Here is a 25521-nt window from a genome sequence, read left to right as displayed (position 1 = left end):
TTGCTAGCCAATTTAACAGCAATTGTTTTTCTAAACTTTTCGTTTCTTTTTCTTAATTTTTCGTTTCGATTTCAGTGTTTGTAAGTAGAACTTTGCGCCGGGTCACCTTGGAGTAGGTACTTTTGAAGATTTTCAGCATTATATTCTTTCCCGTGGTGCATGTAATTTTGATAAGAAAGTGGACGGTTTCTGACAAGCTGACACTTCCCGTTAGTACAAAGCCACTCTCTAACTATATGCTTGAAAGTTTGGCACTTCAAAGGGGAAAACCACCCCTTACTTTCTATTTCTCTCTTACTATTTGATTTATATTTATCCATCGGATTTTGTCCTCGATCTCCTTTTATCTCTTCAACATTTATCATAAAAACTGTAAGCTTCTATCTAAATCAACCATTTTTCCTCTCCCAAACGATTGACTTTGTAACAGAAAGGCCATTGAAGAAGAAAGTCAAAGTACAGCGACCTTGGGTAGGTTGTTTGGTTTAATGCTATGCTTTCTTACATATTTGTCAGCATCTTTATAGACAAAATTCGTACAAGTTTGTTTCTATAACAATGGTATCCATTGGGTAATGTGTGAAAGGTCTACAAAGCATGCATCGATCAATTTCAATTATATATTTGTTCAACTTAATAATTCACCTTTGCCCTTTCTCTTATGTTTTTTGTTATTTCAGGTTTACCATTTGCCATTACTGCCCATTTAACTCCAAGCTGGTAAACTATTTCAATCTTTTTCAATATTTGTAAAACTCAAATATGTGAACATCGACATTAAAAAAAAGTTATAGTTCATGAATGTGCACTAATAGGGCTTCCCCCATAATGTGAACATTCTGAAAAACATATGGGGTTTAGTTAATTAATTTTTTTAGAGCGCCTAGGTTTAAAGTAGTGGCGTAGGCTTATGAAAACCAAGGATGTGTGTGATTGTACTGCTGTACCTAACAATTTTGTTAACACCTGCTTTGCTGAAAGAAGCTCTCACACTCGCTATAAGATCTTGGGGACGAAAAGAGATGCCTTCTCATTCTTGCTTAAATTTGCATTGCTGCATTGGTTTCTGGTATTTTGTGTAGTTACTTTTCGTTTATGATGATTGTTTCCTTACTTCATTTAAATGTATGTATGATAATGTCAAGTGACGGTATAGATAAATGATAGACATGATTATATGATGGTCATGCTATAAGCAACAACCTCATGTAATGTAATATAGGGGGTGGTATAGGAAATAGACTTTTATCCATAGCTAACAAGATTCATTGTTCTTCAGTTGTGAGAGAAAGATGTAGTTTGGGCTTACAAACAACTGCCTATTGGTTGAAACTTAAGAGGAAAATTCTAACTTTGGACAGTGGAGTCTTCATAATCTTAACTCATAACTGAATGCCAATTCTTTGAATTTTCACAAATGGGTTTTTTGAAATCATAATTGAAGATTTGATCTATTGTCGTGTACTTGATGTGTAGTTGCTATGGTCTTGGTTTCATCTTGGTTATAAATTGCTTGGTCACATTTTGCTTCATCATTAGCCTCAAACTATAGCTAGCATGGAATACCTTTCCCCTGCTTGGTTACCACTTGCTAACCTAATTGATTTATGAATGTCACAATTATTGGTCTTTCAAATGATTATTCGTAAGCAACATACAGAATATAAAATAAATATCTGAAGAAACATTGTGTCAATAAAATACATTCTGTCAGATGAAGGTGGATACTATATACGAGGGGTGAAGTAGGGCTTTCATTGAGTGGATTTATAAGGAAATTGCAAGCAGTTTTGAATTCGTTCGACTGGCCTCAGCTTCGAGAAACATTCAGGGGGTTATGACTACTTGATTCCGCCTCTTACTTGCAAATTCCCTTGAAGTCAAGGATCAGTCGTAGCTGGAACCCTACTACGGTCCTTACTCCTTACGAACATCTCACTTTATATCGGACTTTAGAGACACATAAGAAAAAAATGCAAATGTTGTAATGCATTACTTCTGGCATGGAGCTTTTAGTCAAGTTCTATTTTCTTTTGAGATTGATACCGATACAAGACTGTTGCTTTTGAGATTAAACTCTCATAATTCTCTTTGCATTGAATGAACCATATATTGCAAGGTTTTCCTAATTACTATAATTTTCTTTGTTCTTTCAATCTGATTTTTTCCTCAGTTCCTTACATGTCAGTGGTTAGGGCTGTTCACAAATAACCGAAAACCGAGAAACCGAACCGAACCGGCCAATTTTTTCGGTTTTCAATTCTCAAAACATAAAACCGACCACTTTGATTCGGTTTTCGGTTTCATACATCGGTTAACCATTATAAACCGAACCGAACTTGTTCATATTTTGCATTACTCAATTTTAAATATTTGACTGTCCATAAATATTTGACCAAGTCCCTTAGTCAGCAACTTGAAAACACAACTTACAGCAACTAAATTACTAATATATATATATATATGGACATCACATCTTTCATTAGGCATATCTTTTGAATATGGGACTATAGCAAAACTGGTAAGAGGTCGTTCCACCTTCAAGAAACTCTCAGCTCTCACACACCCTTTTTTCCACCTTACTACCTCTTGCATCTCTCATCTATATTAGTTCAAAAGCTTTCAGATATATTCATCATACAATAAGCACAAAATGAAGAAAAATGAACAAGTTCTAGAAGTCATAGAAACATTTAAAACAAGCTTCTCAAATTCTAACAACCATCTCACAACCCCGCTTCACAAAACGATGATTCCAACTCATAAACCAAATTAAAATTTTGTTAGAAATCCAAAATGAAGGAGAAAACATTCTCAATAATTACTAGTTTAATTGAAACATAGATTAGAGCATGGATCGATCAATTAATCTTAAAGTCATTTCATGTTCTTAAAATTAAATCAAATGGAGCAATACCCAAACTCATAAACTTGATAAACTTGATAAACTCATAACATTATCAACCAAAGTGATAAGAATAGATAATGCGCTTGAAATTAGATATTGGAAAAAAGAAGCAATAGAAGCTATAATAGAAATGGGGGTGGGGGTGGGGGTGTTGAGAAATTGGTAGAGTTGCAATTTGGTGAAGAAGAGACAGTACTGATGGTAAGTGAGCAACTACTAGTTTTAGTCCCATATTGCTTAAAAGACCAAAAGTAATACTAAAAGGAAGTTATAAATACATTAGCTGGGACATGGGCTTTCATAGTTGCACTTGAGGGCTTTATTATATGGGCCTGTTGGTGAGACTAATAAATTATTTCAAGCTGTTGGCAAAAATGTCAGGAACCGAAATTTAAAACCGAACTGAACCGAAATTTCGGTTTCGTTTTCAATCGGTTTTAGACAGTCGATGGTTCGGTTTCGGTTGCTATTTTACAAAACCGACTACTTTGATTTGGGCCCAGTTTTTACCTTAAACCGGACCGAACCGAACTGTGGACAGCCCTATCAGTGGTTCCTGGCTCCGCCACTGTGACTTTACCTCAGATTAAGGGTTTCCATTACTTAACATGAGAGTTCCTCCTGCGGATCCTCTTCCCTCTCATTTTCTTTGTCTACTCATTTTCTTTGTCTATATTGTTTTCTTTTCTTTCCATGTGTTTCCTTTCGTATCATATTTATCTTATTCCCAAAAAAATGTTCTCTCTCCATGTAATGTTCCTTTGTATGTAACAGGTCCCAGTCTTTCTATATTTTTGTTTTTCTTTATGTTGATGATACACTTAAAAAGGTGGAAACTAAAGTTGTGGTTACCTGATATTTTTAGGTTCAAAGCGACATGGGCCTAATGACTTTATAGTCAAGGAAATTTTAAGAAGCCAACGACGTTGATGGTTTAAATTGATTTTTACGTGGAGCGGAAGTCTACCCATTGTCTGTAAAAGCTGCGGAATACTAAGCATTTGATTATATTTTGTACTCAAGTTTTTACAAGAATTTGGAATTGTATACCTTTTATATATCTACTTTTTTTGTGTTGTTATTAAGTTTCCATTTTTACCTGACAATGGGAACACTACTATTGTAAATAACTATATATCTAATGACATATAACTTCCTTATAAATGTGTCTAAGAGTATTGCACTGCGGGATTGATATGCTTTGTTGAATGGGCGATCTTGAGGTAGGATACCCAAGGCGTCACTCTTAATTATCCCAAATATATTGCATTGACTAAACATATTGTGTATGTGTGTTCATGGTGAATGGTTGTGTTATATCGTCTATGAACTTTCTCCTCATTATGGAATTATCTTAATTTGCTTGGTAGATTGTTTTATTATAGTATTTTTAACTTTTCCTCTTCTTTTTCGGTTAATGTTGAGGATTGCAGGCTGGTAGTAGTGGAATAAGGAATTTAGGGAGGTACTTGATTCAATTGACGACGCCAATTTGCACTTGCAATGAAAACCGGGGATCAAATTTCAAATCCAGAGTTGTGGAACATTTTTTTCATACTAAACACCTTTATTCACCTAACACACCACAAGTTGCAAGAAAACTTTATGGTACAAGTTGATCTGGTTGGGTGAAAGTGGCACATGCCAAAAGCTTAGGCATCGCATTCCCCCATAAGCCTGTTTTCAATGTCTAAAGTTCATACTATAATGGATGCAGTATGAAGTTGTTATAAATGGTACTTCCTCAGTGTGGTGACATATTTAACATAGTTTAGATTCAATATCTACAGCTTCTCCTGCGGGCGAAAGCAGTGGTTCTCCTCCTTGTTCCGCGCGAGAAGAAATAAAGCGTACCAACCCAGATCTCTTTCTCAAACCCTAGCCTCTCACACTCAAATCTCACCTCCTCCACAACCCAAACCTCGTAGATTATTTTAGATCTCTCAACTGGAAGTGATGAAGAAGAAAAAGAAAAAAACCTTCTCTTTTTTCGTCTTCTTTGTTTGTATGTAGGGGTTTCTCTAACCCTTTGGAAGATCGGCACTGGTCCTACTATTCAGTTTCATGAGATCTAGGTTTTCAGAATTTTGCAGATCTTATCTTGTATGAAGACCATGAATAAGCCAGATCTAGGTTTTTGTTGGTGTTCTGTTGGTGGTGTTTGGTTCAAGCTGGTTCTTCGAGGTCTAGCATCTCTCTATCGGCGTCAATGTCATGGGTTCAACCCCTTGAGTCTGAAATTCTGGTTTGGCTTTAAATTTTGTTTGTCCAAAGCCATGGCTCTCTCTCTAAATCTACCCCCTCTCAAGATTGCTGGATTGGGTACCTTGCTCAGGCCACCGTTCATTTATTGGGCTTATGGTGGGGCATTCTTTTTTGGAATTGCCAATCTGCTGCCTTTGTCGTGGAGTTTTATATTGTGCGATTTGAAGACTTTCGAGTCTTTACTCTGGGAGATCCAACACGGTGGATGTACAAGCAAGTTTGAAGCTGGTCCGGGGAAGAAGATGGGGTTTCCAATGTGGTTTTGTTGCAGCTGTTGGGTGCTTGTATTTGGTGGAGTTTATGTTGAGAAGACAGGATTTTTAGTGCTCTTGTTTGTTACAGTTGTACTGATTACATCCTTGTTTTTCTTGCTTTCAGCTTGTTGTCCTGAATGTAATGTTTTTATCTTTGAAAGAATACAATTAGGCAATTATCAAAAAAAAAAAAAAAAAAAAATGTGTGGTGACGGAAATTAAACTTATAACAACATCAATTTTTAGCTTTCTTCATGTGTTGTATGTAATTCATTATATGTAAGCACGTTTGGCTTTTCTTCGTGACAGAACTCTAAAGAGTCATGTATATGCCTGTGCAAGACTTGGTCAACTGACTCATATGGAATGCGTAAATACAAGTTGGCAGACTCTGTAACTTTTCTTTTGCATCAGTTACTCAACTAAGATATTAGTTGCAATATTTATTTTCTAAGATATTGTAGCAATATGTTCTTTTCATCATTTCAATTTCAGTTTTAATGAATTCATAACTTAAGAACATTCCTCCGAATTGCCTTGGTTAGTCTATTAGAAAGGTACATAGTACTCATATTTTAATATCTTTCATTTCTTACATTGTAATGCATGAGACATAATACTTCTAATGAATTACAATGTCAAAAAAAATAATAATAATAAAAAATCATACAATCATCCATCCTCAATTCAATTATTATATACAGTAGTTGGTTATCAAAAACGTTATATCTATAAATTCATTCACATTCACTTTTTTTTTTTTTTTTTTTGGTGATAGTTTGTTTATATCATTTAAATGCGTTATTTTCTCTAATCAGCATATAAATGTTTATTTGCATAATGAGTAATCTTTCCAAAGCACCCGATAAGGTAGGCAAAATGGATAGCCTTTCCAAAACACTCAATGAGGCAGGCAATAAAGTTCTTACTTTCAGTGAAGACAAATTTTTCGATTTATAAGCCCATATGCACCATCGACACCTCAGGCCAACAAGCAGTCTTAACAATATACGACCACATTTACAAAGCTTACCTAAAGTCGACGGTCACGATTGGAAAAAACAACGAAGAACATTTCTCAACATAACCAAAATGCCAGTGTGGCTTTGGCAAATCAAACCAATTTGAGTCTTCTAACAATTCACAATGCATAGAGAGCATCGATTAAGTGGTCTTTGAAATTCAGAAAATTAGTAAAACATTAATAAAATGTGTTGTTGACAATTTATGACTTAATGTTACACAATAATTATTGTCATTAATCTTATTGTCTTTATATTGTTCGTAAAAAAAGATTAAATGTGAACAGCTATACATTAACAATAGTACAGTAGATAAAATTGGCGTTCAATTCATGACTTCAAATTGGGTTTTTGCATTGGTTACCACATACTAGCATCCACAAAGCTGGGAAGTATGTCATTAAACGTGTAGTTCCAATTTAAAATAAAATGTCTACAAATTACCACATAGGACACACATAAGAAAATAATTGTGTACCAAAATTAATGTCACTGCACAAACAACATAATAATAAGCATCTCATAACAAACCGTGTCTACGGCACGGGTAATACCTAGTCTATTATAACAAAATAAAATGAATAGACAAAGAGTGGTGGAGATCATCTTGGGATCTGAGTTAGATGGGGGTAGATTTACGGTCTAGAGCATTTTGAAACCCCTTTGATGCTGATTCTCAATGACATTTAAGTCGATTCCTCACCTATATTAAACTTATTAAGTGCTTTTAAGGATTGTATTAAAAAAGTTAATCAATTACAAAATAAACTGTTGTATTAATAGTAAGGATTAATACACCATCCAAGAAATTTTCTACACCATTTTTGAAATTTTGAAACGCCCGTAATCTTTTGGAATGACCATTTACACAATATTATACTCATAATCAATTTGTAACATTCTCATAATTATGAATCATCAATTTACCCATCAATGTACCTACGTTACATTTTAGTCTTTGGAATTACCTTAATTTTTCCACAATTGTTGTTCTTCTTAACTAAAACGGTAAGCAAGTTATGATATGAGGTTAATTAGTATTTTCACATTAATTAGCACCATTAAAATGCACCTCTAAAATTTAACCACTACTCAACGGTCAATAAAACTGACAATTTCTCTTAGACTCTTAATTTTATTTGTTTTTTCCATTGCTCTTCTTCTCTATTTTTCATTTTTAATTTTATTTTCTCATCAACATTTTATGTGTTTTCTTCGTTCATTGCTTCTGATTAAGTTTTAGATTATTTCTGTTTAATTCTAACTAATTTGTTTTAGTCATGTTAGCCATTTTTTAATTTATATGGTGTGTAACTTTGATTTTGGTACCTTTACATATTCCTGTGAAGCTAATGAATATTATTGGCAAGTTTATTAATGTGTTTTTAAAAAACGAAGACAATGGGGTTCAACAATATGATGTAAGTTCCATTGTTATGTACGTTGTTACTCTGTTCACTCCATGTTGCATATATGGTATTACCAGCGTTTAAGACATATTTGTCTTGATACGAATTATATATAACACTAATTATCCGTGTTGTTGTTTCTTTAAGAGCAATACGTACATGTTTCTTCGTCAATTTTAATCTATTTCGAGATTCACGAAACTATGGTTTCATGATGTTCTCAAAGTTGCTAACCATGCATGGTAAAACTATATTTGTTCATTTCTCTTGCGACTGCCCACAAATATTTGTGTATGCTTTTTTGTCGTGCAATTTTAAAATTAATAGTAGCAATTAAACTTCAACGATTTCTTTATTTGGGTTTTAAACTTTTTAGCTTGTTTGAATTGATTTATTTTGTAGTTTCAATTTGTTGATGATGAAGGTGTCTAGGTGCAGGACAATATAGCTTGACGAGGTACGGTCATTTTTTTTTTCCGATAAACAGCTCGAGGTAGTTTGTATGATGGTAGAAGCTAGCCATAGCCCATAAGTCTAACACAATGTTATCCACGGAAGAAGAATGATTAATGTTCTCCAATGAGGCAATGAGTACAATACTGGTTTTGAGTTCAATTTGCTTTCATTTCAGTTTGAAAATTTTGTTTTTGTCGTTGTTAAAAATATATGACTTTTCCTATTGAGCACCGTTGTGACGTTCATTCATTCTTTTCGCGAAACCTTGCTGCAATCTCTATTGGTAATAATATTATTATTTCTTGACCATATCAGTAGCGAGCTGAGTTTCTTTTGTATCAAGTGAGATTGTTGGGTACTTGAGTAGATTTATGCATTTTTTTCAACTCCATTTCTTAAATTTTGATTTTCTATGTTATTCCTATGTTAACTTATTGATATTTTATCAGAAATTAATTTGCTTATTAGTTTATTAACAATAATTCCCCGCACCTACTATTGTGTCTAATTTGTTCTACCCAAAACGTTTGATATTATAGTTATATAGGTAATCAAGTTCGTGGATAATCAGTTAATATATATATATAAATTTTCAGGCCAAAACGTACAAAAAATTTAACGTTTATGTTGATTGCATTACTTTGTGACTTTTAATACCCCACACAATTGTTAAATTTCAAGAGCATGATACAATGATACGATCCATTAGAAGGCTAGGAACATTCAACTAGCTTGGTTATATATTTATCGTTTGTGTTGAGAGTCTGTGTTTTTTTTCTTGAAAAGTTGCCTCGCAATGACCTCATCTTCAAGGTCCCTTTTCTTAATACTTGATCTTATGTTGCTGATGAGAAGAGTGTCTTGAAGTTGTTGGTAAAAAAATATGTAACACAAAAATACAATTTAGCATGAAAGGGTAATATATTGAAAGTTAAAATTACATCACGTGAAGAGGAGTTACCAAAATCTAAATATATATAAAAACTATTTAGCATCTATCCACTAATTTTACAATAATGAAATTTGAAACGGTAGAGTACTTTAAAAAGACCATGCACTCAATTCTTTAGAAAGCCTAGCAAATGTGTGGCGGTTTGTATTCCAAATGGAATCATTGAAGTTTCCTTTTTCTTCACTAGAAAATTTATTTGATTTTTCAAGACTCCCATTAGTGGCAGTCGTTACTCAGCTCCCTCTTTGACTTCCTCTCTCCCATTACTAAATCCAAAGTTTCCTTTTTCTTCACCAGAAAATTAATTGGATTATTCAAGACTGTCATTAGTATAGCCGTTACTCCCTAGTAGCCTCAGCTCTTTTGTTTCTTCGTTTTCCTCTCCCATTCAATTCAATTATTCAATATATAGAACCACAACTCACATATAAAACCCCAACTCCCCACTCTCTCTCTCTCTCTCCTAAGATCGGTGGTTTCCGAACTTGCTCAAACTCACTTGATGTAACCATCCCCCAGAACTCTAGAAGGGTTCTATAAAGTATAACACAATTGCAATTTCCAATATCATTGTCTTCGTCTTCCTGTCTTCGTCAATTTCTTGGAACTAACTTTTTTTAGTCATTGTTCATTGGGTGAATCTTGATTCCAATTTCAAAATTCAATTTGGTACTTGCAGAGTTTTTCATTTTCTTTTTCTTTTTATTAACGATACAATTATACATTTCCAATTCACTTGGTGGGTTTTCTATTTTCTGATTTCTATAATTGAACAAGTTCAACGAATTTGATCATGTTTGGTAAGTTTTCATTTTCATTTCATTTCGAATTCAGCTATTTTAGTTTGCAAGCCTTATTTCAGGTTGCGAAATGGTTTTAGATTGCATCGTTCAACTTGGATAACTAATAAACTGAGCAGATTGTTTTGTGTTTTCTGCTTACATATATTTCGTAAAATCTATTATGGGAATTAATGGTTTCCGTAGATTTATTGTTTTTTTGGTGTTCTCGACTGTGAGTACAATATTGAGAATTGTTAATGCAGTCTGTGTGCTCCATCTTACTTTTATAAACCATAGGTCACCGAGGTGTTAAATATACTCGGTTTGCGAGTATATTGGAAGAAATAATAACTAAGTTTAGCTTTTTTGTTGATTCAAGTTCACTGGAGGTTATACTTGCGCCAACCGACATGTATACGCAATGTCAGATTTCAGTGAAAACCAAGAAAGGTAGGTGATCCGAAACCACCTAAGTTGATATGCATTCATTTGATTTTTCCTTATTATGATATACTTGTATGCCGTTTTGTATATTTCCAGACTCCAGGTGCAAGTGACGCTTACAAGGAGTGTTGTGAAGAATTGTATGGACTTGGTGTTTCAAGTCCTCATTAGACTTCCTAATTAACAACTAGAAAATCAAAGGTAAGTATGTTGGAAAGTGTTCCCAACTCACTTTCACATATTATATGTTACTGATGCTTAATCTTGATCTTTTCTTGGGTGAAAATGTTTCAATTATCAAAGAGAGGGTGTAATAGCTAAGACATATGCTCAAGTTCTATGTGAGCCAATGGACATCATGCCAAATCTGCAATGGTGCTGAAGAAATACCAACTTTACATAATATTTTAGTCAAGCCTTTATGAAAAAGAAAATGTGTTCAGTGGGAATTAACCCATTAATAATGGTGGAATGATTTTGTAATGTTATTAAGAGCATCTTTAGGAGAGAAACCAAGAAAACACCAAATTTTTTAACCAAACTGTTTCGACCCCCACCTACGTGGCAAACATCCATTAGTAAGGGTCTCTATTTTATTCATTTAATCAACAGGGCTAAAGCCCAATTCGCAATATCATGGATCAATGTACAGGCCCATTAACTCATGTGTTTAAGGCTGAACCTTAGCCACATGACTTGCCACTAATATACGTTGATTTATGTCCAGATTCATTTCTTATCAAAGAGATAGTTATCAGTTGACAGTTATACTCTATCACAATTACTCAAGATACAAGATTACTTGAGCTACAAGGACTCTCTACTCTACCTCTATAAATATCAAACTATTTTTCATAAGGAACTACGTGGAAACTTGATCCCTAGAGAATAGATCTTGGGTACGTAGGCAGCCATTATTTGGTTCAGTTTCATCTCCCCCAACATCAAATTCCTCTGTTTCTTAGTGTGTTCTTTACCATTGCTCTCGTTGTGTTGAAGCGGTTCTTGCCGAAACATAATTGGCGCCCGTCGTGGGGAATAGAGAATTCATTATCACGTAAAACAATCAAGATGGTAAGCACAAGAAGCAAACCAAATAGTCAACATATTCCTCCTACTAACAAGAATCGCAACCCTCGAAATTCAAATCGGCCGATGCATGAACCGTTGAACAATCAAGTTGTTCCTAGTAGTAGAATCAATTCTCAACATCCAATCAGAGCGCCACCGCCTCATAAAAGGCGATACAAGTGCGCCACCCTTAATGACCTTGCAACAAGAAAATCGACAAGTCGGTAATCCTCCATGCGGTCCTCCGTCTGTCCATGTCGATCCTTGGGTTGACATGGATATGGACATGGACATTACTCTCACGCCAACTAGCGGAAAAGGTGATAGTAATGCCAATTCACCCCTCACGGTTGGCGAGGGAGTTACGACGAGTCAAAAATTTAAATAGGAACTTGAGAAGGAAGCTAGCAAAGAGGCAAAGGTCGGTGGGCGATGTTGCAAATTCAACAACATCAAGGCGACCGGCGAAGGGGACGAGCCATTCCGGTGTATGGGACCGTCTTGACGATCCACTTCGTCGTCCTCGAGAGCGTGCTATTTCTCAAATAATCAACCAAAGCACGCTCTAGGAGTAATGACCCTATTACCCGTACTTATGGGGAGAATCGGATTGGCGGGGATAACTACTACCCTAGACATGTCCGATCTCAAAGGAAGATTTACCTCTCGAGAAGCAATTTCGGGGAAGACCGCCATCCGAGATATGCCCAACATGACCGGGAAGGCGGGCATCCCGCACAAAAGCAACAAAACATGGAGAAGTGGTATAATTATTCGACCACCGGCCAAGGGTGACTACCGCCTAGACAGTACGGTTCTGAGGATAGACAAAGACAATCACCGGTCGGAGTCGATCGTGCATACCGCCAAAGATCTCTAACTCCAATAAGAGATAATGGAAGGTATCCTTCTCCACATGGGCACGCATCGGCGCCCGGTTTGTTCGAGCCAATACTTTAACTCTAACGTAACAACAACGGTGAAAGAGTTGATTGCAAAAGAACTTAACGATAGAGAGTCAAGGGATGTAAGAATGAAAAACTTGACAAATAATGATGGCGTGACTTGATAAGTTTTCGGTCGACATTCAAGAAGCTTACCACCATCCCGACTTCAAACAACCCGATTTTGAACTTTATGATGAGTGGAAGGAGATCCCGGCTTGCATGTTCTATCGCTCAAAAATAAGTTGGTGTTATGGGGTGGAGATGATCGCTTCATATGTAAGCTCTTTCCATCGACTCTAAAGGAGAAGCCTTTATTTTGGTTTAGTGAGTTGCCTTCAAGATCAATTCACCAATACAATGAACTAGAAAATCAATTTGTTAATCGTTTCCGCCACAATTGCAAGACTCCAAAGGATGTCGACTCACTTTTGAACATCAAGTAACAACGTGACAAAAGTTACGTACTTTTGTTACTAGGTTCAGGAAGCAACAACACCGCCCGCCGCATTACCAAACGGGCGGTACAAACACCTCGAAATAAAGGCGCGGAAGAAAGTATAAGGAAAAACTTCATCCCAGTTGGACCGACTCGACAGGAAGGCCGACCTCGCAGATTTGTGGAAAATCGCCATCCTAGACAGTCCGGCCCGCATGGGGAAAAATCGTCCGCGAAAGAAAGTATAAGGAAACACTTCATCCCATACTGGATCGACCTGACAGGGAAGGCCGACCTCACAGATTTGCGGAAAATCGCCATCCTAGACAGTCGTCGGCCCGCAGGAAAAAAGCGCCACGGAAGAAAGTATAATGAAAACCTTCATCCTAGACTAGACCGACCTGACAGGGAAGGCCGACCTCGCAGATTTGAGAAAAACTGTCATCCCAGACAGGTCCGACCAGGCAGGGATGAAGGTGTCACAAAAGCAACTAGAGGGAAGACCACAATCCCAGACAAACTACCGACCTAGATAGGTTGGTTACACGCAAAGAAAAAGACAATCTCCAGTCGGACCCGAAAGTGTGTACCACCTAAAATCTCTAACTCTTGTAAGAGGTAATGGCGGTGTCATCTTCCACATAGGCTCGACCGGGGCCATGTCTGTTTAAATCTTCCGGTGAAATGGATTTCACTCTTCAAGATAATTTTTCCGACCGTTGGGAAAAATAATGAAGGTTTATATCGATGATATAGTCGTTAAATCGAAGGATACCGTGATCATCTTTCCGATCTTCAACTTGTTTTTGATAGGCTTAACAAGTATGACATGAGACTCAATCCGCCAAATGTTCTTTTGCCTCTTTTTCCGAAAATTTACGGGATACCTCATGACTCGTAGAGACTTTAAAGAGGGCGGCAACTTGGAACATTGATTGTGAGATGGTATTGCAACAACTGAAGAAATACTTGGTCAGTCCTCCTATATTGACAAGTCCTTCAACGGGTCAATCTAGTGGCATATACCTGGCAGCTACAACTCAAGCTGTTAGTGCTGTTCTTTTCATTGATGATGGTAGACCCGTTTTTTTTTTTATCAGAATCAAGTAGATTAGCCGAATGGAAAAGTTATCTTAATACATATAGCATTGTCTTTGGAAGTCGTACTACTGAAAAAGGACATGCTCTGGCTTCTTTGGTAGCTGATTTTCCGATTGATAATTCTCCTATTGACGATTTTTTGCGCCAGGAAGAATCTATGGAAGACATTCTGCCGCCAATAACTAGGGGCGACAAAGACAAACTTGAAAACGCAATTCCTAAACCCATTGACCTATGTATTGTTTACTCGGATGGCTCCCATAGTAAATCTGGGTCGGGAATTGGATGTGTTTTTGTTAAACCCGACGGAGAAAAGATTGGGAAATTGCGGTAACTTGGCTTCGCTTCAAATAACGGCCGAAAAGTATGAGGATGCCATTTGTGCCTTGAGAACAACTTTGACATCGGGGGGCGCCGAAAAGCTCGGTTATACACGATTTCGCCTTGTTGCCAATCAATTTGGTGGGTCTTTTGAAGCAAAGAGATGTGTGTATGGCGCTTATCTTAGTTTGATACATAGTCTTACTCGACAATTTGATAGCATCTCTATCACTCAAAGACCCGAAATGACTTACGCCATGCAGATTCATTAGCTTATCTCTATCGCCCGTTAGAAGCGAAAAGTCAAGACACATCACTTTTGCGGTCATCTTTTTCCAAGATAAGTTTGAACGTTTTACGCCGCTTAGTTCGTTACTATCATTACTGAAAAAATCGACGAAGTTACCACGTTTACCTTCGGTTTAAGTTTGAACATTTTTACATTTCGGTTAGTTCATTCCGTCATTCGACGAAAAATCCGAAGTTACCACATTTAGCTTTGTCGGTCTAAGTTTGAACGCTTTTTACCGCTTAGCCATTACTATCGCTCACGACAAAATCGATGAAGTTACCACATTTAGCTTTGTCGGTCTAAGTTTGAACACTTTTACCGCTTACTCATTTACTATCGCTCACGACAAAAAATATGACGAAGTTACTACGTTTAACCGGCTAGTCTAAGTTTGAACGTTTTTACGCCGCTTTAGTTCGTTAATATCGCTACGACAAAAATCGATGAAGTTATCGCATTTAACTTTGTCGGTCCTAAGTTTGAACGCTTTACGCGCTCACTTAGTCCATTACTATCGTTCGACAAAAAATCGACGAGGTTACCATGTTTAAGCCGTCACCTAAGTTTGAACGCTTTTATGCTCGCTTAGCCTAATTTTGCAAAGTTAAGACGATTGGGGCGATTTTTTCTACATAGGGGCGTTTCGTTCTATTTCATTTCAACTACATAAATCAACAACATTGTCGGGGTTTTCCACAGGTATGTTATCTGTCACAACAACAACATTCAATAGCAAACACATACTTTATTTTTATTTATTTTTCATCAAAAGAAGTTTTAGCTCTATGGCATTACATTCACACAATTTCCTAATCAATTGTCTCTGTCAATTATCTTACGGTCGCTCGAGTAAATCTCCGTTTTCTTCTTCGAAATCTGCATTCGCTTCCCTTAGCACTTTCGGTTAACTATCTTCCGCATTCATTATTTTTTCTAAGGCATTGTGCCGATCTTTCTACGAAAAATTTTCGTCACCTTCATTAATTTTTCTAAGGCACTGTGCCGATCTTTCTAATTAAAATTTTCCGAGCAAAAATTTTCGTCAGCGTCATTATTTTTTCTAAGGCACTGTGCCGATCTTTTTCTCTGAAAAAATTTTCCGAAAATTAAAATTTTCAACTTCATTATTTTTCTAAGGCACTATGCCGATCTTTCTCTGAAAAAATTTTCTCGAGTTTAAAATTTTTAAATCAATGTCATTATTTTTTTGCCGATCTTTCTCCGAAAAATTTTCCGAGCGAAAATTTTCGTCATTATCATTATTTTTTCTAAGGCATTCTGCCGATCTTTCTACGAGAAACTTTCCGAAAGAAATTTTTTGACAGATCCGTTATTTTTTTTTTAAGGCATTTTGCAATCTTTCTAATTAAAACTTTAAAAATTTTAAATCATTATTTTTTCGGCAGTAAACTACTTCAACACAACGAGAGCAATGGTAAAGAACACACTAAGAAACAGAGGAATTTGATGTTGGGGGAGATGAAACCGAACCAAATAAATGGCTGCCACGCATTCCAAGATCTATTCTCTAGGGATCAAGTTTCCACGTAGTTCCTTATGAAAAATAGTTTGATATTTATAGAGGTAGAGTAGAGAGTCCTTGTAGCTCAAGTAATCTTGTATCTTGAGTAATTGTGATAGAGTATAACTGTCAACTGATAACTATCTATTTGATAAGAAATGAATATGGACATAAATCAACGTATATTAGTGGCAAGTCATGTGACTAAGGTTCAGCCTTAAACACATAAGTTAATGGGCCTGTACATTGATCCATGATATTGCGAATTGGGCTTTAGCCCTGTTGATTAAATGAATAAAATAGAGACTCCTACTAATGGACGTTTGCCACGTAGGTGGGGGTCGAAACACAAACCAAACACCAAACCAAAAAAACACTAACCAACTTCAGGAGAAACATCAAATATTCGACATCAAATGACGCAATTTTGGATAAACCGCGTCATATAGCCCACGCGGCTTTCTCAAAACCGCGCCGCTGAAGCCCATCTTAAAATCCCAAGCCCATGCGGTTTTCTAGAAACCGCGCGATGTGTCGCACATCAACTTTCTTCTTTTTTCTCTTTCCAAATCTCTCGTGCGGTTTTCGCAAAACCGCGTGATTGAAGCCCACACTCTAGCCCAAGCCCATGCGGTACGGTGTTCAAAGAACTGTGAGAGAGATTTGATACAGCACCAAAGCTAGAACCAAGTTTTGGCCGATTTGGTGTTTGGTTTGGTATTTTTTTGGTGTTTTCATCAACATGTGTCTTCTGAAGCACTACACCATAACAGGCTATTTGCAATGGCAAAAAAGCGTTGCTAATAATTTTCGCAATGCTTTTTAAGCGTTGAAAATATGGCGTGGTAAAGTGTTGGAAATATTTTAACGCTTAAAAGCGTTGCAAACAGAAATTTCCAACGCTTATTATAACTATTTCGTACACATATTTAAAACCTTTGCAACGGTTTTTTATTTCACAAACGCTTTTTAAGCGTTGGTATTTGTTAAAATTTTTACCAACGGTTTGTAACCGTTAACGCGTTGTTAGTTAATTTTAAAAAATAATTTAAAATTCGTTTGTAACGGTTATAAACCGTTCTTTGATGGGTTGCTAATAAAAAATAATAATTTCTCATATTTTGTAGCGAGACCAGCTAAACCAATTTGGTGGTATAACTAAGACTTTTATGACCGACAACACGACACATATATCATCATACCCTATACATTTACAACTACACTTCTAGACTAACATATTCTCAGAGTATCGCGAACTCGAGAGTAGAACAAAAGAAGGATTCAAACGGTTGTACTGCTACCACAATAATCCTAAATGAACATTTTGTATGATAAAGCTAACTATCCATCCAAATTTGAATTAACCATAAAGCCGAAAACAATTATTCCTAGCGAAGGAATAGTATACTACGGCCTATCCTACCCGAATAACACGTATTTCAAGATGACACTGCTAAGATACTTTATACTAACAACTAGAGTATCCCATGCAATTTTTCACTCATTCTGAAATATTCACTACATAATGTAAGAAATTTAACAATTGTTCAAAAACAATAAAACAAAACATCCCCAAACACCAAAACCGATAACTTCACTTTACTTGCACTAAAAAAAACATACTTTACCATTTAAACCAATAAAAACTCTTCATATTTTATCAAAAGGCATCAAATTTCTCAAGCCCACTTGATAAAACAATCTAAAAAACAATAAAGAGTACAAAAAAAAAGGTTTACCAAAGTGTGAGTAGGAATCGAAATAGTAATCAGCACTAGTCTTATCACTACCAATAAGAGCTGATGCTGCTCCTTCATCTGTATTAGAAGCTTCTTCAAATTCTTCATCTTCAATACTCATGTTTGTTACTTATTGTAAACCAGTGAGCATAACAAGCACGTAGTATAGACAAACAACGTGGTATTGCATGGATTTATTGTAAACGATCGATTCTAAAGCACACAGATCGTTGCTAATATTCTCGTTTTAATAATATATAACAAGTTTGAAACGCTAAAACCACAAACTAATATTGGGGGAACCCTATGTACAGATAGAAATATTTTCCCAATCAATTAAAATATTTAGGATGTCATCTTTGTCGACTTTACCTAGATAAGTATTTCCTTTCCATCCCGTAGCACTGTACCTGCATATGATTACAAATGCATAGTGTAGTCAGCATCGGCGAGGACAATAATCCACTATATTACTAGAAAGATTTTACTAGAAAATTGTTTTCTTCTACAAGAGCAAACAAAGTGGACTTGCATTAAATAAATTCTTGGAACAAATTACAGAAACACAAAAAGGTTTCCTTTTCCTGCAACTTCTGGCAAACCAAACACTGGTAATAGGATAACTTAGACCATGTCTGGGATTCTAACGCACCAAGAACCAGGCTCCAGCAGTTTCCAAGTTGAAATATTAACAGAACTAAAACTGATTGGATACACTATGCTTCAACAAAATGACCAAAACAGAAACTAATCTGGTCTAGCTATGTAGTTGCTAAACAAGCACCTTCCCCTTGTAACAGCCACTATCAAGGACTTAGACAGAACCTAGAAACTAATCGAAAACTTCATGTCCATCGCCAAAAACACCCAAGTCACAAAATAATCAAAACTATTGCATCAAAAAAAAATTACCTGAACTGATAGCTGGAACCACCACAAGTAGTGTAATACAATCCCCAGGTTGAACAACATGAGTCAAAGCCCAAACCAAAGCAGTTCTCGGAATCTCCTTCATAGTTAAAAACTCAGTGGCTGTAATAAATTTTTTTTAGGGTCTGCTCATTACAGAACGGAAGGTGCCCGAGTACCAAGTAATAAATGAGTAACCAGTCGTGTGTATCGTCAACCAACAAGTTATCTAGGCAACGTGGCTTACGTATATTGGTTCGTGAACTGGGACTCTGGGAGACTCGAAAGAACTGGACCGGTACAATGCAACCTGTCGAGTCTTTTCATAATAATTTCATCACTCCACAGTTTTCAAGTTGATCGAAAAACAAATAAAACAGTTTTAATAACAACAAAGAAAAGAAGATGTTCCTCTCCGCAATAAACCCAACCCCGAAAACTCCTCTCTCATTCTCTCTCACTCACTATAATCACACCCAAGTTTTTTACTGAACACAGACCAAAAACAATAACCAACGCCGCGTCTAATAAAAGCAATTTATTAATTTCATCAGCTTCTGCAGTTGCAACTGCTATACGTAAAGCTTGTTCAGCAGTTGAGTTTGTACAGAGAATAGAGAATACTAGCAGTTGAGTTTCCTCTTTCTTTGCTTCTACAGGTGCAGGTGCAGGTGCTGGTGCACCACCACCACCAGCAGATGCTGCAACTGCCACAGCGGCACCTCCACCACCGGATGGAACAGAAGCCAGCTTCTCCCTTCCAGAAGCAATAAGCTCTGTTATGTCTTTACCCTTGACTTGGGACAAGAGCAATTCGATCTTATCATCATCAGCTTCAGCCCCAACTGAAATAGCATAAATCGCATTCATGTTAGACTAGTTCGGAATCTTGGACACATGGTCACAAAACCCAAAAACAGGAGAAAAAAAGACCCAGATGACACTTTTTTCTACTTTTGTTGTTGTAAAAAGAAATGTTTACTTAGTTTTATGTTCATAAAACTTTTCATAGATCTGCATTCCTGCTAAAGAAGCTCATCGCCATGTATACACATCAAATTTTACAGTTGACGATTACCACAGTTAACATTGAATTTGCATCTATTCATTTTAATAAAAAAATTGGCAATAAAACAAAGACCTTGAATCATCATTTAATATAATAAATATAAAAATGAGGGATACAAAGAGTTTCAGCAGAATCACTTTTGCGAAAGAAAGAAAAACACAAACAAACTAGAGTTTTTCTAATGGATGTTGGTTGGCGCTTCATGGCATTTCCACTATAAAACAATCCCAATCCCTCCGTCACCAAAAAATGTTTTAAAATAAACAAATACTGTTAACCCATACTGACCTAAAACTAGTCACCATATCAAAATACTACAAAGTCGTATATTTGATTAAAAAGAAAGAAATTAATAAATTGAAAAAGGGTTGATTTCAAAAACCATTTCACAGCAAGACAGAGAAATTAAGATCTATCCCGCTACGCAGAAAAAGTTTAAGGATTTGTTTATATGCCTGCAACGGAACATAGTGGCGGTTAAAGCATGAGCACACTATGATCTCTCATCGGCATTCTACAACAACTAAAGTATTGTATTGTATCGATTAAAAAAACAAAACGAACCAGAGCCGAGAATGGATTTGAGGTCAGTAGCGGAAGGTTGAGATTTGCCACCCAACAAGGCGAGTAAATATGCAGCGACAACCTTCATGTTTCCCTGCAAAATAGAAAAAGAGATGCTTACTAGATAGGTCTGCATAAGAGCCCTTTTTTTTTTTTTAGGGTTGCTGATTTTATTATGCAAATTGGGATGGTTTTAGGGTTTACTTGTGTTTATATAGGAGATCGGGTTACCGCTTTTAAGCTCTAATAGGTGTCCCATGATACTTTTCCAGAGCAGAGCATACACGTTGACGGTAATCCTAACAAAAAACAGAGAAGAGTCAAAAGACAATCATTTCAAGGCTGTTGAGCCAGTGCTATCTGTTATCACCATGATTCATAACTATTTCGTCCATTAGGAGATACCACTTCAGATAGTTTGAGGTTGCGAAAGTTCAAAGGATCCATATTTTTGTTGACTCTGTCAAACACTGTAATTTACATGATTATGAAAGAAGCAGAAGCAAGAAACCTACCTCTGTTCCAGCATATGCTCTAAGAATAATCTTTGCAACAGCACCAGCTGCAACTCTACCAATGGTTTCCTCAAGAGAAGATCTACCACCACCCTACATTTCCAAATTTCAGCAATGTTAAAGAGTGTGCACAAAATCAGATTTACAGTAACCCCCGGTGAAAGGTAATGATATTTCCAAGGCAAGTGTCCCAGTAGCCCAAACCTAAACAAGTGTTTTGGAAACTGAACTGCTTATTAAATAGGAAAGCTATCAAGTTTAATCACCAGCTCAAAAGACAAACACTGGAGTATTTGCATAAAAATTACAGTTACTAAACATAATAAGAGTTGAAAGTAGTATTCAACAAATATAATCACTATATGAGACCTTTTTCTCCGGTGGGATCAATGGGTGACAAGATATGCGAGTACCTTCAAGTTAAAGTTCACCTATGCTACTTTCATTTACTAGTATGTTTCTAAATCATTCAATCAGTGAGCCACCACAGCAAAATGATGCTATTCAAAAATCTTGACCACCTTCAACAATCTAATGCTTGATAACAATATGATAGATTCAGGAGAAACATCTAGAGAATATGACTTCAGGTTCCACCCAAAATACAGTCGTTTAGTAAGTGATCCATCTTGAAAAGAAAGTCAGTAATGTAAGTCCTAGGAATTTCAGATAATATGCTTACTTCTGTTGCTTCGTGATCAGGTTTCCCATGCTTCAGGCTAAGAACGTAACTGCCAAGCATACAAATAAGAGTGATTCCTTTGAAGAGAAGCAAGGAACAAAAATTCTATCAGTAACTGCCAAGCATACAAAATTTTTGGATTGCACTAACTAAATCATTTAGCTGGAAATGTTTCTATCGTGCAAGCAAATTTTGCCTTATGTGTTGACTGAAGTACTGATGCTCACTTCATACCACTTTCTTTTCTACGCCTAATATGAGTAAAACCTTTTTATTGTAACTGGGAGTTACTTAAATCACCCAATACTGTCTTATGAGGAAATCACTGCAGCTTCTATAAATCATTACACACAAAAAGCACTTCTCCAAAATCAAGCCAAAAAAAATGTAAATTATACCTGTAACTCCTACGACTATCCCTTCGATAAGGAGGAGCATCGCGATAAGAAGAGGAAGATCGCTTGTTAGTAGTACGAGTTCTCCTGGATCTAGGAGGAGGAGGAGTCCTGCTCCTGCTTCTGCTTCTACTTCTGCTTCGGTTCATGCTCCTACTGCTATCCATACTCATAACTCCTCCTACTTCTTCACCTCCTTCTCAGCAAAACCAAACTTCCTTCCACCTCCACCTTCCTGTCCACATCACCACAAAATCAAACCACCTCCATAATAAGTCCATATCATCCATCTTCTTTTTTAAACACACTTAAACTATACTCAATCCCCACACACACAATACCTTCAACAAATTAGAATTTAAGTACTAACAATAAGCCCATGTATTAAGAAAATATATATATATATATATATATATAGTTTATAATAAAAATTTCCCAATCTATGAATCTAAACGACTTCTTTCTTCTGTTTTAAGCAATAACTTACGGTCATAGCAAAGAGCCGAAGATTCTCAATCAGTCTTATGAAGAAAAGAAGAAGCGAGGAGATAAAAAGCCGACCTGAGCATGATGGAGGTCTGGTTCAATGTGCTTTCTAAACAATGGGAAAATGCTGTCAATGAGGGAATCCAAAGAACACGAATCCCCAATGTCATACCGCACTTTGGAAAGCAAACTAAAATGAACACCCCCAACCCTTATATCTAGCAAAGAACGCAGCTTTGAGTGTAAAGCATAAGTGCCATCGACAACTACCTACAGAGGATGTACAAATTTAGCAGAACCACATGCTAACAACAAAATAGTTGCTTGCAAAATTTTTTGAATCTTACCACCCCTGTAGTACTCTTTAATGTCTTTGAACCAACACACCTCTTTTCTTGGAAATCAAACAGAGGCATCACCGCATCTTTTCCTTTCATCAAATCCTGATTCAACATACAAGCCTGTTCAATTTGTCTCTGAATCTGAAAATTAGATTTTGAGGAGTGCGAAAATAATGCGGCGGTGAGAGAGAGTGAGAGGAGAGAAAAAAAAAAGTTATGTTTTATATTTCGATTTTTTTCGTTTATCTCTGTTCGCGAAATTTTTAAGTTTGTAACACTTCTCCGACGCTTTTTAAGCGTTAGCAATTAATTCCGGAAATTAACATTGCCAACGCTAAATAAGCGTTGGAAACTTACTAACGCTAAATAAGCGTTGCAAATCAAAAAAGGTGCGTGTTGCAAATATCCTATTATGGTGTAGTGAAGATGAAAAAACACCAAATTATTGGAAATTTGTTGTTTGATGCTAAGATAGTATCTCACCTAAAGATGGTATAATTTTGGTGTTAAATTTTTAGGGTTATGAGTCAAAGTTTTAGTAGATATATCTAACAAAGGCTTTGCGTGATAACTGACTTAAGATGTAAACTCATGTGTTTGATGTCGTAGTCTGTTTTTGTTACGTTGAAGCGTTTGCTTGGCGAATAGGCTTTGTTATCTCAGCTACCAAAGAAAGTTAAGACACGATGGATCTTCATAATTATTTTTATCCATGGTCAATTCGAGAATGTTTTTATTTTATTTTATATGTATGCAATATTATTATGGCATGTAGTCTTTTATTTTGAGTAAACACATTTGAAAATAACTGGTTATTCATCTGGCTGTTTTCAGCTCCACTCATCTTCGTCAACACATCTTCATTCATCTCTCCCAATCTTTGCAGCTCTCCTACCAATTCTCATCTACTCATTTATTTATTTTCTTATGCAAATCCTATTTTCTTACATCTTCTTTAAAGTTATTGAGTTACGAATTGATGAAGAAGCTTGGAAAAAGCCATTAATGGCTGCTACAAAAAATTCAAATACTATTTAATTTTTTTGCGTTCCAATTTTGGGGTGCAGTTTCGTTAGTTCGTTGATTATCCGTAATTTTGTCGGTATTCCATATATTTATTCAAAATACTATTGGTAGTATGATTCCGTTTCGGTTATTTGGAAAACCGAAATAACTGTTGGAATTCCGTGATTCCATTCAAAATCACGAACTATGGGTGCACCAAGATTAATACCACAAATAACATAATAAGCACTTCATAACAAACTGTGCCATAGGCACAGGTAGGGCTGTCCACGGTTCGGTTTGGTCTGGTTTAATGTAAAAACTGGGCCCAAATCAAAGTAGTCGGTTTTGTAAAATAGCAACCGAAACCGAACCATCAACTGTCTAAAACCGATTGAAAACGAAACCAAAATTTCGGTTCAGTTCGGTTTTAAATTTCGGTTCCTGGCATTTTTGCCAACAGCTTGAAATAATTTATTAGTCTCACCAACAGGCCCATATAATAAAGCCCTCAAGTGCAACCATGAAAGCCCATGTCCCAGCTAATGTATTTATACCTTCCTTTTAGTATTACTTTTGGTCTTTTAAGCAATACTGGACTAAAACTAGTAGTTGCTCACTTACCATCACTACTGTCTCTTCTTCACCAAATTGCAACTCTACCAATTTCTCAACACCCCCACCCCCATTTCTATTATAGCTTCTATTGCTTATTTTTTCCAATATCTAATTTCAAGCGCATTATCTATTCTTATCACTTTGGTTGATAATGTTATGAGTTTATCAAGTTTATCAAGTTTATGAGTTTGGGTATTGCTCCATTTGATTTAATTTTAAGAACATGAAATGACTTTAAGATTAATTGATCGATCCATGCTCTAATCTATGTTTCAATTAAACTAGTAATTATTGAGAATGTTTTCTCCTTCATTTTGGATTTCTAACAAAATTTTAATTTGGTTTATGAGTTGGAATCATCATTTTGTGAAGCGGGGTTGTGAGATGGTTGTTAGAATTTGAGAAGCTTGTTTTAAATGTTTCTATGACTTCTAGAACTTGTTCATTTTTCTTCATTTTATGCTTATTGTATGATGAATATATCTGAAAGCTTTTGAGCTAATATAGATGAGAGATGCAAGAGGTAGTAAGGTGGAAGAAAGGGTGTGTGAGAGCTGAGAGTTTCTTGAAGGTGGAATGACCTCTTACCAGTTTTGCTATAGTCCCATATTCAGCGCATATGCCTAACAGAAGATGTGATGTCCATATATATATATATATAAGTAATTTAGTTGCTGTAAGTTGTGTTTTCAAGTTGCTGACTAAGGGACTTGGTCAAATATTTATGGACAGTCAAATATTTAAAATTGAGTAATGCAAAATATGAACAAGTCCGGTTTGGTTCGGTTTATAACGGTTAACCGATGTATGAAACTGAAAACCGAATCAAAGTGGTCGGTTTTATGTTTTGAGAATTGAAAACCAAACCGGGTGAATTGAAAACCGAAAAAATTGGCCAGTTCGGTGCGGTTCGATTCGGTTTCTCGGTTTTCGGTTATTTGTGAACAGCCCTAGGCACGGGCAATACCTAGTTTGTTAAATATAGGAGAACATGTGGAGGAAGATGAATATGAAGA

The 25521-nt window shown here is 36.1% G+C and overlaps 1 protein-coding gene across 4 annotated transcripts; it reads right to left on the bottom strand.

Annotated features, from left to right (window-relative positions):
* Positions 1-19129: 19129 nt before the first annotated feature.
* LOC147484455 (uncharacterized) lies at positions 19130-23101 on the bottom strand. Of its 4 annotated transcripts, none has more exons than XM_086579907.1 (6): positions 22889-23101; positions 22617-22811; positions 22059-22290; positions 21661-21737; positions 20979-21071; positions 20689-20762 (listed from the first exon to the last, which is right to left on the bottom strand). In XM_086579907.1, exons 3-6 carry the CDS (start codon positions 22096-22098, stop codon positions 20700-20702), a joined length of 273 nt encoding a protein of 90 aa, XP_086436033.1. In that variant the 5' UTR covers positions 22099-22290; positions 22617-22811; positions 22889-23101; the 3' UTR covers positions 20689-20699. The 4 variants fall into 4 exon arrangements, with proteins under 4 accessions (XP_086436030.1, XP_086436031.1, XP_086436033.1 ...); XM_086579906.1 differs by having other exon boundaries at positions 21661-21709; XM_086579904.1 differs by lacking the exons at positions 22059-22290; positions 22617-22811; positions 22889-23101 and adding exons at positions 19130-19675; positions 20464-20557 and having other exon boundaries at positions 20668-20762; positions 21661-21710.
* Between the last annotated feature and the right edge of the window lie 2420 nt (positions 23102-25521).

This window comes from Coptis chinensis, chromosome 8, assembly GCF_015680905.1.
Source record: "Coptis chinensis isolate HL-2020 chromosome 8, ASM1568090v1, whole genome shotgun sequence".
NCBI classification, from domain to species: Eukaryota; Viridiplantae; Streptophyta; class Magnoliopsida; order Ranunculales; family Ranunculaceae; genus Coptis; species Coptis chinensis.
This window is presented reverse-complemented; position numbering and strand designations above follow the sequence as displayed.

Excerpts from the sequence above, each read along its gene's own strand:
- LOC147484455 (XM_086579904.1), bottom strand. The coding sequence starts at position 20,551 with ATGAAGGTTGTCGCTGCATATTTACTCGCCTTGTTGGGTGGCAAATCT. Across the intron at positions 19,676-20,463 it reads CAAATCCATTCTCGGCTCTG|TTGGGGCTGAAGCTGATGAT; the intron begins GTTCGTTTTGTT and ends ATGCTATTTCAG.